The sequence below is a fragment of the Podarcis liolepis genome (assembly GCF_965112155.1).
Source record: "Podarcis liolepis genome assembly, chromosome: 2".
Classification (NCBI taxonomy): domain Eukaryota; kingdom Metazoa; phylum Chordata; class Lepidosauria; order Squamata; family Lacertidae; genus Podarcis; species Podarcis liolepis.
In genome coordinates, this window is record NC_139555.1 from 70265857 (window position 1) to 70284099 (window position 18243).

The 18243-nt window shown below is 42.1% G+C and overlaps 4 protein-coding genes across 7 annotated transcripts in view; 1 reads left to right on the forward strand and 3 right to left on the reverse strand.

Moving 5' to 3' along the window:
• Nucleotides 1–386, reverse strand: part of FANCD2 (FA complementation group D2) — a 40894-nt gene extending 40508 nt beyond the window's left edge. Inside the window, exons 1-2 of the mRNA XM_083488640.1 lie at nucleotides 121–386; nucleotides 22–80 (exon numbers count right to left, since the gene is read on the reverse strand). The gene's annotated coding sequence lies outside the window, so the exon portion shown is untranslated. The remainder of the gene's footprint in view (nucleotides 1–21; nucleotides 81–120) is intronic.
• A 16-nt stretch (nucleotides 387–402) lies between these two features.
• On the forward strand, nucleotides 403–8726 carry EMC3 (ER membrane protein complex subunit 3). 2 transcript variants are annotated; one of them, XM_083488785.1, is made up of 9 exons: nucleotides 403–530; nucleotides 1315–1511; nucleotides 2704–2761; nucleotides 3977–4070; nucleotides 4772–4876; nucleotides 5120–5201; nucleotides 5327–5406; nucleotides 5762–5844; nucleotides 6846–8726. In XM_083488785.1, exons 2-9 carry the CDS (start codon nucleotides 1357–1359, stop codon nucleotides 6972–6974), a joined length of 786 nt encoding a protein of 261 aa, XP_083344911.1. In that variant the 5' UTR covers nucleotides 403–530; nucleotides 1315–1356; the 3' UTR covers nucleotides 6975–8726. The 2 variants fall into 2 exon arrangements, with proteins under 2 accessions (XP_083344911.1, XP_083344912.1); XM_083488786.1 differs by lacking the exon at nucleotides 403–530 and adding an exon at nucleotides 676–781.
• Nucleotides 8727–9202: 476 nt separating this feature from the next.
• Nucleotides 9203–13503, reverse strand: LOC310700000 (uncharacterized protein C3orf62). 2 transcript variants are annotated; one of them, XM_083488787.1, is made up of 4 exons: nucleotides 12853–13503; nucleotides 11433–11862; nucleotides 10546–10637; nucleotides 9203–9571 (listed from the first exon to the last, which is right to left on the reverse strand). In XM_083488787.1, exons 2-4 carry the CDS (start codon nucleotides 11855–11857, stop codon nucleotides 9321–9323), a joined length of 768 nt encoding a protein of 255 aa, XP_083344913.1. In that variant the 5' UTR covers nucleotides 11858–11862; nucleotides 12853–13503; the 3' UTR covers nucleotides 9203–9320. The 2 variants fall into 2 exon arrangements, with proteins under 2 accessions (XP_083344913.1, XP_083344914.1); XM_083488788.1 differs by lacking the exon at nucleotides 12853–13503 and adding an exon at nucleotides 12646–12841.
• A 2315-nt stretch (nucleotides 13504–15818) lies between these two features.
• USP4 (ubiquitin specific peptidase 4) overlaps nucleotides 15819–18243 on the reverse strand; it is a 36255-nt gene continuing 33830 nt past the window's right edge. For both annotated transcript variants that reach the window (XM_083488673.1, XM_083488672.1), the window contains one exon: nucleotides 15819–17976. In XM_083488673.1, coding sequence (XP_083344799.1) covers nucleotides 17857–17976 — 120 coding nt within the window. In that variant the 3' untranslated portion in view covers nucleotides 15819–17856. The remainder of the gene's footprint in view (nucleotides 17977–18243) is intronic.

The window sequence follows — 18243 nt, forward strand, 5'->3', positions numbered from 1 at the left end:
CTGCGCTGTCTGTTAACCCACCTGAGCAACCGCGGAAGCGCTGCTGAAGGCCAGCGGAGGCCAAGGGATAACCACCCAACCTGCCTTTCAGAAGCTGGTGGGGGACAATCTCCTGCACACTGGCTCATTCAGAAGTACAACCCCTCGCCCGCTTCGTGGCTGTTCAGCCGGAGCCCTGCCCGAGTCCCGCTCCTCCTGAATTCCCGGGACGGCGGAGTCTTAGTCCCAGTGAAGCGGCGCTGGAACGGCAGCGCTTAAGCAGAAGGCGCCCCTCACGCGGCGCTGAGAGGCCAATGGAACTCCGCCTCCCTTCCCCGCCGAGGCGCAGTTGAAACGGCGCGCGCGCTCCCTCAGCCACCCTTCGCCCCGCTTTCAAAGGTTCCCGCCAAGCGCCGCCTCGGGACGCGTCTCAGTGACGTCAGCGAACGCGCGACGCCTCTCCCTACTGGGCGCCGCGAAAGAGAGTCGGGCGTCGCTCCCGGAAGGGTGAAGCGGGGGAGGGAGACCGAGCTGCTGCTGCCGCCGAAGAGGTAAGGAGCCGGTGGGCGCGCGGCGGGGGTCGTGGCGCAGGTGCGCCTGAGGGGGGGGGGCCGCGCGGCGTCTGCCTTCCTCCTCCCGGGGTGGGGTGGCCGCGGCTGTGGCCGCTGAGGGGTCGTGTAAAATCTCCCCACCTGTGGTGAATTTGGTGGGGGGGGGGTTAAGAGGTGCTGGGGCTTGAGCCTCATCCCTGCGACTTAATTCCAGGTGCGTGGAATCCGGCTGTGATCCCTTCTCCGAAAAGGCAAGACCGTGTATGTGCGCATGTATTTACATTTGTTGGTTTCCGTTGACCTAGTCCTAATAGGTGAAGAAATTTTTTTAAGGACTTTGCAGTTTTCTAGAGGGCTTGTCTCTATTTCGTCGGTCCCGGGATTGAGCTCTCCTTCATACGGAGTGCTGCCTGCTTTTAATGACATTTCGGTTTGCTTCCTGCCTTGTCTCTTAGGCCTCTGCCTGTACCAGGTACTCGAGTGGCAAATTATTCGGCCTCACTGTGCTTCCCTGAGGACAAATGGGGATTAATGCCCAGAGCTTCCATTGCTGCCCAGTGTCTTGCTGTGGCTGCCTTGTAACTTAAGAAGAAACATAAGAAACTCCTGGGTGTAAGGAATGACTGCTGGGGTAGAATTAGAAAAGCCACTGTGCTCTGGGGAACTTAGGCAGCCTTCAAAATAAACAAAACTTGGCTAGCAACACGCTAACTGGCTCAATGTTTTCGGAAAGTTGAAGGTAAGTGGAAATTTCTAATTGATGACTTGTGCTTTGTTCCCCTAGATACTGAAGGTTGAAGTGCATGACCAGAACTGAATTTAAACAATGAGTGAGCCGGAGCTGTTGTTGGACTCTAATATTCGATTATGGGTGGTGCTCCCAATCGTCTTCATAACCTTCTTTGTGGGGATGATTCGTCACTATGTATCCATCCTTCTCCAAAGTGACAAAAAACTCACCCAGGAGCAAGTATCTGACAGGTAAAAGATCCTTGCAATTGAAAACTGAGCATTGTCACTGATACTAATAATTGACAACTATAGAGCTTGATGACAGTACTTTATGGTAGCACATAGGCTTACTGAACTGCAGTAGGTGGGCTATATCTTGCTGCGCATGTATTTGGGAATACTTGTAAACCCAGCTTTGTGCCTGGGAGTCCAGATAGCAGGTAGGTTTGGGGTGTTTTCAGAAAATGAAGCCTGGTCTTTGTATATTAGCAAAGAAGACTGCACAGGATAGATTAGAAAAAGTGGAGCCTAGCTCCTGGATCCTGTCAGCTGGGCTGATTAAAATCCCCAGGATTATCATACTTAATCTTAAAAATGGTAAAAATTCAAAACAAACTGTTATTTGTAATATTTGTAATACTCAAATTCCTAAATTTTATTTTGAATGTTTTCGCTTTTTAGATTTTGATTTCTCTCTTTAGTCTTTATATGGACTTTCCCCAGCTTTTCTTCTATAAATATGTATATCTTTCTTCAGATTGTTTCTAGTCACATAGATGATAGCAAAGGACTAGTGGTGATGGTAGAAGGGGATAAGAAAACAGTTATCAAAAATCGCTAGGCCAATCTGATTGAAAATATCTGTTCTTTTCAAGTAGATTTTGTCATGTTCTATGACTGTTCACTTCTTTATGGTTTTACAATATGGAGATAATATAGGGAAATGTATGTACACTATAATGTTTCCCCACAGCAAATGCATGGATTGAGTATTTGTACTTTTCTACCCTGCTTTCTGGTAAAAAAAGGGGAGGGGGAGTTTCCCCACAATGGCTGTCTGGTCAATAACTGCTTGTACACTTCAGATATTTATGAGCAGCCCTGTGTTTTCTTCATGGAGCATTTTTGTGTTTTAAAAAAGAAGTATATGAAGCAGCTCTCTGTGGCAAGGAATGAAACTGTTGCCCTCATTGGATTAATATCTAGTATTGGTTCCCAAATCAGTTCTTGCTGTTCTTGAAATCTTGCTCAACACGTTTTTAAACTATGAAAGATGATCAGTTTTTATATGAAACTGTGGATATTGATAACTTGTTGGGAGGCTCTCAGTTGTATTTTGCATCAGTGTCACATGCAGTGTTCGTGCAGGAATATTTTTCTGTCTTCCTCCTTATTCTCTTCTTCTATTTCATATGTATGATAATGGCTTTCTTTCTTTCAGTCAAGTTCTGATTCGAAGCAGAGTTCTCAGAGAAAATGGAAAGTACATTCCAAAGCAGGTACGTTTCCATTTGTGCCAGAATTTAAAAACTAGAGGTAGGGGAAACCTTAATTGTTCCAAGATTTGGAATGTAGTCTTCATAAGGATCTAAAATGCACATTGTAAGCACATTTATGGAGTAGACCCAGTCATTTCTATTACTATTAATATGCAGCAATGTACATCCAAGACAGTGGGGTATTCCATCATTTTAATTTGCTGTCATGTTGCAAAATTGGATCTATTACTATTTTGAAATATATTTACTAAGATCAGCATGCTTAGACCAGATTAAACTAATGTTAATTGCAGCAGTTAAAATGTTAGTGGTTAGAATGAATCTGGGACATCCTGTCAATCCAAGGGGGGAAATCCCTATCAAATTAAAGTGGCTCATAACAGACACAAGCTAGCAGACTACAGAGCTTGCATAGTTCCCTGATAATCCAACCTCATACATTGTCTAAATGTGTCTTTTGGAGACCTACTTTGTTTCTACATCACATACTTTAAGTTTTTTTTAATGCATAGCACTAAAAAAATAATGTGAGCATCATATAGCTTAAAGTATAATTTTGACTTTGCATCTTATCAACATTATGGGTATACTAGACGGAGGAAATCATTTGTATTACCACTGATCTTTTGGAAAATGTGTAACATGATTATCTGTAAAAATGTTTGGCTACATCTCTGTTTATATCACAAGTGCCTAAACTATGTCACAGGCAAAGATACTTGGAAAAATTAAAGGAGGGTATGCATTGCCACAGTTTCCATTGAAACCTGGAAATATTTGGAAAAGCAGGGTAGGTTGTTTGCAGGGTAAATGTCTGTCATCCTTATTGCCAGCTCTTCCACAGAGAAATACAATGGTACCTCGCAAGACGAAAAACTCGCAAGACGAAAGAGTTTTTCGTTTTTTGAGTTGTTTCGCGAGACGAATTTCCCTATGGGCTTGCTTCGCAAGACGAAAACGTCTTGCAAGTTTGTTTCCTTTTTCTTAAAACCGTTAATGCATTCCTATGGGAAACCGTTTCAATGCATTCCTATGGGAAACCGTTTCAATGCATTCCTATGGGAAACCGTGCTTTGCAAGACAAAAAATTCGCAAGGCGAAAAAACTCGCAGAACGAATTAATTTCGTCTTGCGAGGCACCACTGTAACCTGTGCTTAATTTTGAAGCCTTGTGTCCACTTCTTTCATCATTAGAACTTGTTTTTCTTTTTTCAGTCCTTTCTGACACGGAAGTATTACTTCAATAATCCAGATGATGGGTTCTTTAAGAAAACTAAAAGGAAGGTAGTGCCACCTTCCCCAATGACAGGTAAGTAAGAAGGCTTCCTAAGAGTTTGTTATATTCTAAAATATGAGCAATAGAGTAGTAATCAGTGTTCGAAACTCCCATTGTTCTAGGCGCATTTTGCAACAGGGAATTTCATTAGCATGAGCAGCTTCTGAGCTCTGGGTGCAGTACTACACCTAAGATTTCAGATTAAAACTGCAGAATAGAATAAAAGGAGGACCTTTTTCTGCTTCCCCACTTCCAGCTACTCTCTGAAGAGAACATCTTAAGAGTATTAGGGGGTTGGGCAGGGGAAGGATTACACCATGTGAAAAATGAACATAATATTTTAACTGCAGTTCATTCATTTTCAGCTTTGTATTATTTGTATTATTGTTATAAAAAAGCATGCGTAGACATAACCTAGGTTTAAGGTGCCATTTAGCTCCTAGCTTTCATATCACAGTTTCTAACTCTGGTAGTAATAGGAACATCTGATTTGCTTTTGTGCTTAGCAGCAGCCACTAATTCTAAAGTCTACCTGGTTTTCTCATAAAATAGCCCAGATATACTTAAAGTCAGATTAAATAGCAAATTAAAGACTAAAGACTAAACCAGGGTGATCTTTTCAATTATGCTAAGGAGGTTTCCTTTGTTTTTAAAGTAGTATACCCAAACTTCAGAAATCCGTGGGTTTATAGACTTTCTATTGTGTGGTCACTTTAACTGCATTTGCTTTGCAGATCCTACTATGCTGACAGATATGATGAAAGGAAATGTAACAAATGTACTTCCTATGATTCTTATCGGAGGCTGGATCAACATGACCTTTTCTGGTTTTGTCACAAGTAAGTGTCAGTTTAGGAATCTAAACATGTGTGGTCTGGAGGCCTTCTAAAATCCCCTGATGCTTCTAAAATCCCAAATTTAATCAGCGTTTTCATTAGCTGAGTGTTCGTGTTCCCTGTCACAGGTTTTAAGCTCCTTGTGAGAAAAATTTCCCTTCAGTTATATTCCCCTGCAAAGCACTGTGTTTTATGGTGCTTTGTAATAATCATAATTGTTTCTGACCATATTTTTATTTTTTACAGCAAAAGTCCCCTTTCCTTTGACGCTTCGTTTTAAACCAATGCTACAGCAGGGTATTGAGTTGCTTACTTTGGATGCATCCTGGTAAGAATCCTTCACTGTGCTTCAAACAATCTTTGTCCATCTGAAAATGTGAAAGTTACAGCAGTGTTGGGAATTGGGCATTTGGGCATTTGTTTAAATGACACTCAGTTTCTTTGGTTTGTTAGGGTTAGCTCTGCTTCTTGGTATTTTCTGAATGTGTTTGGACTTCGAAGCATTTATACCCTCATTCTTGGTCAAGATAATGGTAAGAAACTGCTATTTATGTAAAAGTAAGAGTGATTCTTGATTTATTAAATGTGTCAAACTATGCTTAAATGTTTCTTAGGAATTTTGGCCTAGTTACTAATATTAGTAAATTGTAAAAATTTCCAGCAATAATAGACAAAAATCTTGTCTTCAGCTTATTAAGGCTGAAGAAGGTTAAGCATACCTGACTGAGACCTCATACCTTTTTCGGCCTAACTTGTACAATACAAGGGAGATATGTTGCTGTCTACCTCAGCACAGCACTATAATGCTCACATTCTTAATTTTCCCCAGCTTTGATAGTATTGCTACTGTTACATAGAGTCATACAAGTCACTCTTTCATATTTACAGCTGCCGATCAGTCCAGAGTAATGCAGGAGCAGATGACAGGGGCGGCAATGGCCATGCCTGCAGATACTAATAAAGCATTCAAGGTATGAGGCTTCTGTTGCAGTTGCTGAAACGAGCTGCTCAAGTTTCATGTAGCCTTGCTTCTATTCCTTGAATGTACAGAAAAAATACTTCAAAGGATTAAAACCTGCAAAAAATGATGGTCTTAAATATCTGTTTATTGAATGTATGCTAAATAAATTTTGTAGCTTATAGGAGTGTGATTGGAAACCCCTATTCTATTGTAATTTTTTCATGCTGCTTTAGGGTAGATAAAACTTCCATTCATCAGGAAACACTAGATGAGAAGATCAGTAATGGTGCAGAAGCTTAGCCAAAAGAAGTGCCCATTATTACCAGTGCATAGACAGGGGGTATGGGTGGGGTCCTTGGAAGACAAAATGGTAAAGTAAGAGTGTCCAGGGGGTAGAAAGTTTGAAAACCTATGCATTAAAATATACCGTATTCTAGTTGATGACCTGTATGGAGAAGATACTTAACATTGTATACAAAGTGGAAATATGTTGAACAGAAACTTGTTTTACAGTACTAGTTGCAAGGAATAAGAAACAGAGGTTTCAAACCCCCTAAGTAGCTTCATGCATTCTGAGCTGTTCTTCTGTCTGCAACTTGTGCAGTAAAATAAAAGCTTAATCTCCAGAAAACAGCCCACTTGTCAAATGCTAGGTACTAGCAGCCATGTACACACAAACCAGAAATGCCCAATGATCTCCGTTTAGTATTGCAGGCAGTTGTTAGCTGTGAGGACCTGCTCCTCCCCCAAACATAGCTGCTTGTATGTTCAATAGCCTTGCTGCTTCCTTGTACACATTATAATTCTTCTTTGCAAGTTCCTACTATTTAATCACTCTGCACACATACAGTTCAGTCACAAACTTCGGTGTCCTTGTTCAAGATTCAGAGTCTAAAGCAGCATGAATAAATTAAGGCAGAATTGTTGAGCAAAGGCTTTTTTCCAAGATGGAAAGTAGGTGGTTGGTACACTTCTGTTGGCTGCATCAATGTTTTTTCTTTATCACTGCAGACAGAATGGGAGGCTCTAGAACTGACTGACCACCAGTGGGCCCTAGAGGATGTTGAAGAGGAACTCATGGCTAAAGACCTCCGCTTTGAAGGCATGTTTAAGGAAGAGCTGCAGACGTCCATGTTCTGAGTTGCTTCATATGGTTGGCATTAAGTCAGTTTGTGTTTATTTATCTATAATGTACTCTTACTGGTGGCCAGAATAAAGATGGTCAGAACTTATGTGAGTTATATACCTGCAGGACAGAGTCTTGCTTCTGAGGTCTCCTCTGATGCCTTTTGAGTCACATGGAGCTCTGATTTGACAGCTGCTAATAGTCATGTCAGAAGGCAAACTACCAAACTTGTAGTGATTGACCAAACTTACTGGAAGAAACATTTATAATTCAGGAAAACCTGAAATTGAGTGTGGGTCCCTGCAAATTTTAAATGTACCTGCTACTCTAGAGACATACTAAGTCGAAGTCAGAATCCATTAATGATTAAAATATTGGTATAAGATTTAAACCTTGAAGCATCTCTCAGTGCCGGCTCAGCCTATGCAGCATAACTGCCAATACTCAAAGACTTGAATTTAGATGAGAGAAGCATCCAAAGATGATTCTCCTTACTGTTGCCATTCAGTGGTCCACAGACTGAGGACTCTGTCTACTGGGAGGCTGGTTCTTTTGAGGAGAAAGGCTTGATTAGGGTCTGGACTAGAAGCGACCTGTTGTCTCTAGAGCCACTCTTTCTCCTGCCCCTTAAGTGCATGGTCAGAGGTTATGGGTCTGCTTGAGCAGTAACTAAACACTGATTTTGGTATTGAAAAAGGACCATTGGTACACTTTGACTTTAGCTGGCACCAGCACTGAATCTATTTGTGAGTAGACTTCTTTCATTTTAAGAATTTGATTTAAATGTTTTTAAGACATGATCTAGAACCAAGGAAAATCCCTTTTTTTTATTAAGATACTGGTTTGTCTTTGAAAGACAAGCTGTGAGCTTTTGCTTTTATCGTCCATTAGGGAACAAGCATCTGAAGTCTCCCAATATCTATGACCTAAGGTACTTGGTGAATTATAGTTCAGTGCTTCTTTGGGGCTCGTTTGTATAATCATAAGACAATGCACATTCCTCAGATTCATAATAACAGAACTAGGCTGATTGGATAAACTGTTCTTTAATGACTGTGGGTCAGTTGGCATAGTGTGACAGTAGAGAAAAGGCTACTGATGCCATAGTCTGAAGTTGGTCAGAATGTAAGCATTTGATTATCCTTTTGGAATAACATGTGGCCTTGGCTTATGTTTTTATGCCTGAGAAAAATGAAGGGAGCTGTTCACTGTATTTGTGTCTTTAAGAAACAAGATAATGTGTCAATGAAACGGAATTCTGGTTCAGCTCTGGTCGCATACTGGTCACTAGTACTGTAAGGGAAAGTATTACATCCCTCCTGGAGCAGCTGTATCTGCCCATGTCAGTGAGGCTCTGAAATATATCCTGTTGCCCATTTCTGCCTATGAAGAGCTCTCCCTTGCTGCAGCAGTATATTTATGTTTAGAGTAAGTTATAAAGTGTTCATTAGTGAAATTCAGAAGCTTTCATTTTGTTCTCTGCTTCTAAAGACACATCTCCCATCCAGTTGTAGGCTTATGTGAAAACTGTTTTTAATATGATAAAATCCATCCTAAGCAGTGACCTAATTTGACTCCAGCATCAAGACTGCTTTACTAATAAGCATTGCCCCCCTGCAACTGAAATGGTTAAAGCTACCTATACACAATGACTTGAAAAGCAAAAGAAGATTTATCACAAGTGTATGTGTGGGGTACTGGGAGATGGGTACAGCTGCTTATTATCTCCATGTTTATAGCAAATAAACTCTTAGACTGCTCTTCAACCTTGATGGTGTACATATTCCCTGCCCCCCTTGTGGCAGATTGTAAATCTGCTCTTGAGGGGAATGTAAAGAGGTTTCTGTACTATAGCAGATGCTGAATGTTTTAAGGTGCATGGAGTAACTTTAAATGCTCACTTTGTAGTTAGTTAGTTCTAAAATCACTTTCACAATATCTCATCCTGTCCTTGCAAGCATTTTCTCTTGAATAGCTTTACAAAATAAGGCAGCTAAAAGCTTGAAGAACTTTAAGGCAGTTTTGACATAATGTAGATAGTTGGATTTGTACCATCCCATTGCTTGACAAATGTAGTGGGAAACCATGACTATATAATCAGTTACCCCTTGTCATGCACATTGCGGATAAGTTGTTCCTCAAAAGACAGGAAGACAATATCTTAAGGGTAGTATCTTCTGATCCAGGCCTAGGTAATGTTCCGTGTTCATTAGCCTATGGGGAAAACACTATAACGCCACACTACTGTAAATCACTTTAATAGTGCATATTGCAACAGAAAGGATTATTTGCCTAAGTTTCCATGGTTCAGAAGCATTAATTATCAAATCTTAAATAGCTCACACCTCACACCAGCCTTTCTACTGCAGCTGCTGCAAGGTGGAGCTGTTTGGTTTGTAATCCTCTTCCATATCCAGCAGTGTTTCAATAATTGCTTCATCCTCTAAGGTATGCTCCAGGACCTTTCTGAAACCGATCTGTGCACTTGGATCCAAGGCTGAGGCCTCATCTAGAGGAAACAGTTCACTTGAGAGCCTAGACATCTGCTGAAGTTCATTCTCAAAGTCAGTTTTCCTGTGCATCCTCTCTGATGGCCAAATAGCTGGGTTATCTTCAGTGTAAAAACAAGAATGCAACTTATCAGTCCTGCCCCTAAATATCTGCACAAGTTGAAGAATAGCTGATACATAGAGGGATTTTCAGCATAAACACTCCTGCTAAGCTTCCATTACATGTAAAGTAAGTGCAAGTACTAGGCTCCCCCCCCCCTTAAAGAGGAACCCAGTGCTTTTAGCATTCTAATAACAATTACTCAGATATATCCCTTCCAGGTTTGGAATAAAGGACCTTCATGTTTGTCAGTAGGTGATGGCTTGAAAGCAAGTGTGTAGCAATGGATGTGAAGGATTCTAATTTATGAACGCTAATTGGACCACAGTGGTCTAAAGGAGGGATGATTCACCTATGAGCTGCATCCTGCCTGCCAAGACTTTTCTATGCCCTTCTCTTCTCTCTCTTTCCTCACCCCCAGGAATTTGGCAGGGATGGTGATTAATTCTTTTACCAATTCAATTCTTCCTGCATGTAGAGTACTTCTCAGAAGGCTTGTGCAAGTTCAGGATGCAAATGGTCTCCCACTCACCTGATCAATTACCTGGTGTGTTGGACAGAAGCTGCATTCCCATTGTGATGGAAGGATCAGAGTATAGAGCCCCCATCTCCCTGTTCACCAGATCAATCATTGGGTCCAAAAGGTTAGCCATCCTGGTCTAAAGTATTCCTCCCTCGCCATATGTAACAGTTTCCAAGTCAGAAAGTTTTATTTCAAGGATGTGCTTGCTTAACTTTTCTGATGAAATTATTTGCCATGGTACACCCTGTCATAATGCATTCACTCTAGCAGCTATTGGTTAAAAACTTGATTAAAATAGTACTGACTGCTTGTTCATGTAATGGAGAAATAACTAAAGATACCTCACCAGGTTACACAGTCTATTACAGGCTCTGCAGATATACAACTCAATTGCTCTTTACAGTGCCAGTTTTAAAAAGCCATGTCTGGTAAGCAGGGCAGACAACACTTACCACTCATATTGGCAAGATCTTTCAGGCTCTGTGGAGGAACATCAGTGGCACTTATACTTGCTTCTGACTTCACAGGCCTTTCATCAGGTTTGCTAAACACCACAGAAACACGTTATGGAGACTGGTCTTACATTGTTCAGTTAAACATTCTCTAAAGTGTATGATCTCTACCAAAATTGTACACTAGTATATCTTAGCTTTCTGAATCATGGTTTAGAACTTTCCTGTATGTTGAGAAATAAATGTGCTTGCACCAGCAATTACAAAACAATTACCGTATTTTTCACCCTATAGGACGCACTTTCCCCCCTCCAAAAATGAAGGGGAAATGTGTGTGCGTCCTATGGGGCGAATGCAGGCTTTCGCTGAAGCCTGGAGAGCGAGAGGGGTCGGTGTGCACCGACCCCTCTTGCTCTCCAGGCTTCAGGAAGCTATCCGCAAGCCGTGGGAGAGCTGCGTGAAGTCGCGCAGCTCTCCCACGGCTTGCGGATAGCAGCCTGTTCTGGGGGCTGGGGTCGGGGGAAGCTCGGGCTTTCCCTGCCCCAGCCCCGCGCCTGGGGGGGGGGAAATAATTTTTTTTCTTTATTTCCCCCCAAAAAACTAGGTGCGCCCTATGGGGCGAAAAATACGGTAGTAGAGGTGGTCTAAAACTGAACCATGTGGAGCACCCTAACACTGTGCTTTGCCATTCCACAGAGTAAGGCAGTGGGATTTGAGCATCTCTGAAAGGTGGCAAATTGCTAATTAATAAATATATTTCTCATGTGACAACATATTTTGAGCCAACTCTTTGGACCAGTCTGAAACCACATCAACAGCCATCCGAATAGAAGCTCAGTGCTATTCATCCTAAGACAAAAATTAAGCCTGTGACAAGCAGAGCATACCTTAGATGTCCTTTCTTCCATCTCTCACTGTCTTCTGGGCTGATAAAAAACTGCCGGTCAGCCATGAAGATGGGAGGATGTAGCCATGTGTTTTCCTTGCTTGTCAAGGGTTCCCGTTTTGTACATGGAATGTTGGAAGCGGTAGTCACTGGAATTAAGTTTGGCCTGAAGAGGGGATTCTCCTTTTCAGGAGTGGAAGAGACTGGTAAAGATGACTGGGGGCAATACACAGTTGAAAGAGTAAGTTCTCCCTTCTGACTAAAGAGATCTGCATTTAGGGGTGAAGAGGGCCGTGCTGTCTGCAAGTCAAAGTTCTGGTCAGTGGTGGAATCTGGGGAGGGGGGAAAAGGAACCAAGAGGTCTTCCATTGCTCTGTCAATAGCTGCAGTTAGCTCCTTACGGCATCTGTTCAGCTTTTCTGACATCTCACCTGAAAGGAAGAAGTATCACATTGTCCAGGAGTTTGGTTATGTAAGAAATATAAAGTTGGGAGGGTGCGCACAGATTGAAATCAATACTAAGTTGCTAATCCAGTTATACTGCAGTCAGCTAATCCTAGCATTTCCTTTTCTCTGTATACTATGTCCTTGATGCAGATGGATTACTGAATGTTAATGCAACATTAAAAACAAAAAGGATTAAAAAATCAGATGCGATTTTTCAAATACTTCACACACAGGCCATGATTTTTACATGAGTGCTGAAGTACACTTTAGATTGTTTTATTCAGGGCTACTTATAATCCATTGTAGTTTGACATTTGCATAGCATACAATACTTCCTGCTAGACTTCCTTCAGGACGACATGTCTTCAAAACCTTATTTAGCTGTTAAACTTGTCAGGTGAATTTGAGACCAGCCTAGTCTACGTTACAAGGCTGTAAGGATAAGGAGAACCCTTATACCCCAGCTCATTCACCGATACCTGTGGGAGAATCAATGGCTGTCCCCCAAGTTGGTGAGGCACATTTGACATCAGCACAAAACTGATCCTTCAGTGTTACTGACCTCCTGTGGCATGAATGTCCAATAGAGATTTAGCAGGCACCTGCAATATTAACCTTCAAACTCTTGCTCGAAAACTTATTTACCATCAGGCTTGTGTCAGTTAAGGTGTGTGTGTCAGTTTTACTAGACACTTGCTCTAGTAAAACCCAGCCACAGAAATCCCGTTACATTCTCCCAATGTATCCAGAAAGCCACTACAGCTTACCTGGTTCTTTACTTGCAGTCAACAACCTTTCACTTCATCTATTAACAAGGTATAAGAATGGACCATTTTTTCTACTCTTGTGACTACTGAGTGGTTAATAAGTGCTAACGAGTAATTTAACACACTTTCATAGTTTGAATAAATGCCCCTTGTAAATTGAACGTGGAGCAATCCATCCTACAGACAAATCAACTCTGAATTGTTCACCTGTTGTGATGGTTTACCAAGTCGTCCCAATATCAAGACAAGTGCAGGATAGAAGATCGATTGCTTAAGCACTTTTGAGTAACATGGGGATGATCAACTGGATCTGGAGGCTTCTAGTAAACAGTCTGTTGCCTCCCCCCTCTACTGAAGGTTTTCAACTGTCACGGAACCTTTCCCCTCTGCTAGAACTTTCTCTCAAGATTGTACTCGGTGCCTTTTGCCCAACAGCGTAAGACAGACCATTTCAAAATCAACGTTGAGTAAAACCATCTCTCTGCCACATAACGTTCTTGGTGCCAACTGATGTTTCCCACCTAGCATTTTTTACCTAGTGCTTGTCACATAAACCAGGGCTGTGGTCCTCTAGAGGTTACTGGGCTCCATCTCACATTAGCCCCAGCCAGCCAATGATCAGGGATTATGGGAACTGTAATTCAGCAACCTCTGGATGACCACAGGTTCCTCACCCCAAAGTAGGCAATCAATGATAAGAATAATTTTATTATTTATACCCATCTTACTGGGATTCCCCAGCCACTCTGGCCATCTGACAGCAAAGTTAGCAAAGAAAACTAGTTTCATTTTAGAAATCAAAATGACAAAAATAATGTTTTTACATGAGATGCACCTCTATCCATTTTATAATCTTGCCTACCGTATTTTTCGCCCTATAGGACGCACTTTTTCCCCTCCAAAAATGAAGGGGAAATGTGTGTGCGTCCTATGGGGCGAATGCAGGCTTTCGCTGAAGCCTGGAGAGCGAGAGGGGTCGGTGCGCACCGACCCCTCTTGCTCTCCAGGCTTCAGGAAGCTCTGTGCAACCCTCGGGAGACCGGCTCCGAGGGTTGCGCAGAGCTGCCTGCAGTCCCGGGATCAGCGCAGCTCTGCGTGGCCACTGGGAGCCAGGGGCGAAGCCCCGCCCCGCTCCCGATGGCGGCGCAGAGCTTCCTGCAGTCCCGGGATCAGCGCAGCTCTGCGCGGCCACCGGGAGCGGGGCGCTAAGTCCCGCCCCGCTCCGGATGGCGGCGCAGAGCTGCCTGCAGTCCCGGGATCAGCGCACTTCTCCCCATCGCCAGCCCCACAAGCTCGGGGGACAGCGGGGAGGCAGAGCGTGCCTTCCCACTGTTCCCCGACCTGGTTCTTCCAGCCCCGCACCTGGGGGGGGGGGGAATAAAATTTTTTTTCTTTATTTCCCCCCAAAAAAACTAGGTGCGTCCTATGGGCCGGAGCATCCTATGGGGCGCAAAATACGGTACATAGTCAAAAATATTTTAGGGGTAGCCAGCACAATGGTATCAGGTGTAAATTATAGTTTGTATTACTGTAAATATATTCTGGGCTTGTCTTTTTCCATTACAGTGGTACCTCTGGTTAAGAATTAAATTCTTTCTGGAGGTTCGTTCTTAACCTGAAACTGTTCTTAACCTGAAGCACCACTTTAGCTAATGGGGCCTCCCGCTGCCGCCGCCGCACGATTTCTATTCTCATCTGGAAGCAAAGTTATTAACCCGAGGAACTATTTCTGGGTTAGCAGAATCTGTAATCTGAAGTGTCTGCAACCTGAGGTACCACTGTACTCCCCCCTTATTATGCTTTATTATAATAAAAGCTTCTTAAGTTAGTGTCATCAAATACATTGCTTACACTATAATCATTCAGATCTACTTTTTACAATGGGAATCGGAGATAAAGCTATTTCCCCCCAAGCCAAATAGGAAATTAATGTCTCAGCAAATGGAAATCATTGCTCTGATGGGATGTGCTAGTTGAATACCTTACAGATAAAAGCTGACCCAGAGTTTTCAGAAGCAATTTCCAAATAAAGCTAATTTTGATCAAATTTATTTGTACTAGATACTACTGTGCTCTCGCAACCTTGTATATAGTGCTGGTTTGCAATGACTTTATTTCCTTTGGATGGGGTGGGAGGAGGGAGATATATATATATATATATATATATTTGCTTTCGTAGATTTTCACGGGTACAGGAATGCAGGTTTTGGTGTCTTCGGGTGTCTTCCCGTGTAAGAGTTGGGGTGTCTAGGCGACGTTTCGACGAGGTCTCACTCGTCATCTTCAGGCTGGTGCTTTCGGCTTCTTGTTACTGGAACAGAGCAGGATCTCAGTGTTTGAGTTCCTATAAATACTGTTGAGGGGGTGTGGTGTATAGCCTCCAACGTTCTGGGCAGAGAGGAAGTTCCCAGGTTAGTGTGCCTTTTCTTCTTTTGTTCCTTAATTACTTGAGGTCAAGACACGAAAGCTTTAGCAACTAATTCACACTTAATGACCCACCTAAGTGGTACTCAGAATATCACTCAAGAAATCACTCAAGATATCCCTCAAGTAATTAAGGAACAAAAGAAGAAAAGGCACACTAACCTGGGAACTTCCTCTCTGCCCAGAACGTTGGAGGCTATACACCACACCCCCTCAACAGTATTTATAGGAACTCAAACACTGAGATCCTGCTCTGTTCCAGTAACAAGAAGCCGAAAGCACCAGCCTGAAGATGACGAGTGAGACCTCGTCGAAACGTCGCCTAGACACCCCAACTCTTACACGGGAAGACACCCGAAGACACCAAAACAATATATATATATATATATATATATATATATATATATATATATATATATATATTTACAGAGATTATATTTTTTGGAATTATGCATTTATCTACATGCATATCCTGGGCACATTTATCTACATGTACCATGAATTTTAAAACAGAAGTCACTTGGAATCTTTTGGGTAACAAATGAGTAACAAGTCTAAATAATAAATAAACGATAATAAAATTGCAGAGCACCACTGTATTCCAAAACACACACTTCTGCCGAAAATAAAGTTCCCATAACATTTGCAGTGTTTCATACAGACTACCAATTAAAAACTAGAGATACAGGTTTGAGTATCTATTTCAAATCCCCATCCACCATACAGAAAAAACAAGGTCCACACTCAAGTGCAATCCACTCCTTTTTAATTTTTTTTCCTTTTATACAGTAAAGCCAGTCACTTACAAAGTGCTAGTCTAAAAACAGATTTTGACACTATACAGAATGTACACACCAGCTAGGATCCAGCCTGGTCAGAGGCAAATCCAGGTTCCTAATACCATCTTTACAGCATTTAGAAGAAATTTAGTTCAGGAGCCCAAAAATCACCCAAACCCAAATGTGCACACTATCTGACCATACAGAGCAGTGAAAAGATTGCTGCAACAGTATGGAACAGAAATACATATGGTTACATTAAATTGCTCTTTGCTTTTAAATATCTGTTTCCTTATCGGTCCAAATGTTACATTCCAAAGAAAATATAACCCAGAAAAACAGGAAAAAACAAAACAGTGCAATGCTACAGTTTGAACTTAGCCTTTAAATAATTCCAGCCCTAACCCCACCCACCAACCCAAGTGTGCAGGAAAATAATATCCAGTTGAGACAAGACCTCAAATCAATTAAAGAACCTGGAAGCATTAGCAACTGAACCAAACAACTCAAATTTCAGTGTTTAAAAGGACTATCCTGGAGAACGCAATAGTAATCACTGGAAGATAGTGAGGAAAATGCAGCTGACAGCAATGAGGACTCTTCTGCTCTGTAAGTTAAAAAGAACACGATCACTTTTAATCAGTTCTGCTAAAATGGTGTGCCTGATGATTCCACTGGCTACCACTTGCCTGACGTCATGCCGATAAAGATCAGCACAGAAGCAGTCTGGGAGAGGAATATTTCTTAGTTTGCTGAAGGGAATCCGTGGGAATGCGTTCAGAGCACAAAAGTGAAACACCTTTACACAGGTGCCAAGATAGTTTCAAAGCCATGACACTAAATGGGAAATGTCTTAAGGTGTCATAGCAGTGTGCATGGGAATTCCACGGTGTTACCTGAAAGCTCCTTTCCTAGAAGGTTCTTGTCTATCATCCTCCGTGGAGGAGGAGGCTGTGGGTAGGAAGAAGTCAAACAACATTTACTCTTGCCATCTCTCAGCCAATGAGGAAAAAATACTAAGGAAGTATGAGGATAGCAGAAGATTACAAAAAGAGAAATGAAATGGCTAGAAAGAAAAATAGTGTGTCTGAGACCACCCAAAAGGACATATGCCACTGGACGTTGATTCCTATGCAGCCTTCAAGAGATGGACTCTGAACTTTTCATGGTGTGGCTGAAAGTGCACAGAAATAGAAGACAGTTGACAGCGGAAATTTCAAAAACTACCCCAATGAGACTTGAATAAAGAAGCCTTGTGATTGCACAATATGTAAGTTACCAACTAGATCAGGAAGAAACTCAGAGCATATAAGACTCCATGTGAGTTGGTGTGAAGAATAGGCCCCATGAATACTGCTGCTGGAAAGGCTGGGGGTGGGGGAAGAGTTAATCTTTGGGACAGATCCTAAATAATTGTTTTATTAGCACACCACAAGAAAATGTGGGGATTGTGACTCCTGTATGGGACACAATGCGCCAGAACAAATATGCAATTTTCTCTTTTTCTTAAAAGCACACACAAGCTCACCATGCCATGTCAGCAAGGGACTGACAGCAACATAGTGCCAAAATGTGCTGTGCAAGATTGGAACTTGTGCCAAATGTTCACTTCTCTTTTACTCTGGAAACACAAGCACTCAGGCATCTTCTGCAATGCATAGAGCTCAAACCAGAGTTCTACTTACAGTCAAATGTTGTTTCCTCTTGCAACACAGCCCCACTTTCATGCATTGCTCCAGTCATACAGCATAGCTCCTGCTTCCACACAGTTTCTGCCAGACTACACAGTCAGATTTAGATAACACTTTATTGAATAACTATTTGTTTAAAAGCTCTTTGGCTATGATATACCCAAGTCCTTGACATCTTATTGCTTCCCTATGCTATCCATAGTTACTGCTTATTGAGTCCTTCTGTACTGAAACTCCTGTTTGATTCTTACAAAAATCAGTTCTTGGATGCCTTTTAAAATTAGCAATATGACTTGCTTAAACCCCACCACATAGGTTCAGTTGGTATCCATGCCATCACATTCCTCGGATTTCAGCTCAGTGCTTATGCAAGGAGCGGGGTTTCCCTTGAGCATGCCATCTCTACGTTGGTAGAAGAGGACATATGCCGCTTTTGTCTGCAAGGCAAGGTGAGAAATAATGGGATTAAATTGTCTTCAAGCCTGCATGCAAGAGAAGTCCCAGTACCAACACCCTATTCTCTAGTAGCTCTGTAGATCTAGAGCAGCCTCCTACAACTTGGTGCACTCTGCATGTTTTGGACTACAACTCTCGATCATCCCTGACCATTCACCATACTGGCTGGAGCCAATGGAAACTGTAGTGCCACATCTGGAGGGATGTATGTTTGCTACCTGTGATTGACAGAAATAGATAATCCAGCA

Excerpts from the sequence above, each read along its gene's own strand:
- EMC3 (XM_083488785.1), top strand. The coding sequence starts at position 1,357 with ATGAGTGAGCCGGAGCTGTTGTTGGACTCTAATATTCGATTATGGGTG. Across the intron at positions 2,762-3,976 it reads GAAAGTACATTCCAAAGCAG|TCCTTTCTGACACGGAAGTA; the intron begins GTACGTTTCCAT and ends TTCTTTTTTCAG. Across the intron at positions 5,407-5,761 it reads CATTCTTGGTCAAGATAATG|CTGCCGATCAGTCCAGAGTA; the intron begins GTAAGAAACTGC and ends TCATATTTACAG.
- LOC310700000 (XM_083488787.1), bottom strand. The coding sequence starts at position 11,857 with ATGTCAGAAAAGCTGAACAGATGCCGTAAGGAGCTAACTGCAGCTATT. Across the intron at positions 10,638-11,432 it reads TGGAAGAAAGGACATCTAAG|CAAACCTGATGAAAGGCCTG; the intron begins GTATGCTCTGCT and ends TGTGGTGTTTAG. Across the intron at positions 9,572-10,545 it reads AGATCTTGCCAATATGAGTG|ATAACCCAGCTATTTGGCCA; the intron begins GTAAGTGTTGTC and ends TTTACACTGAAG.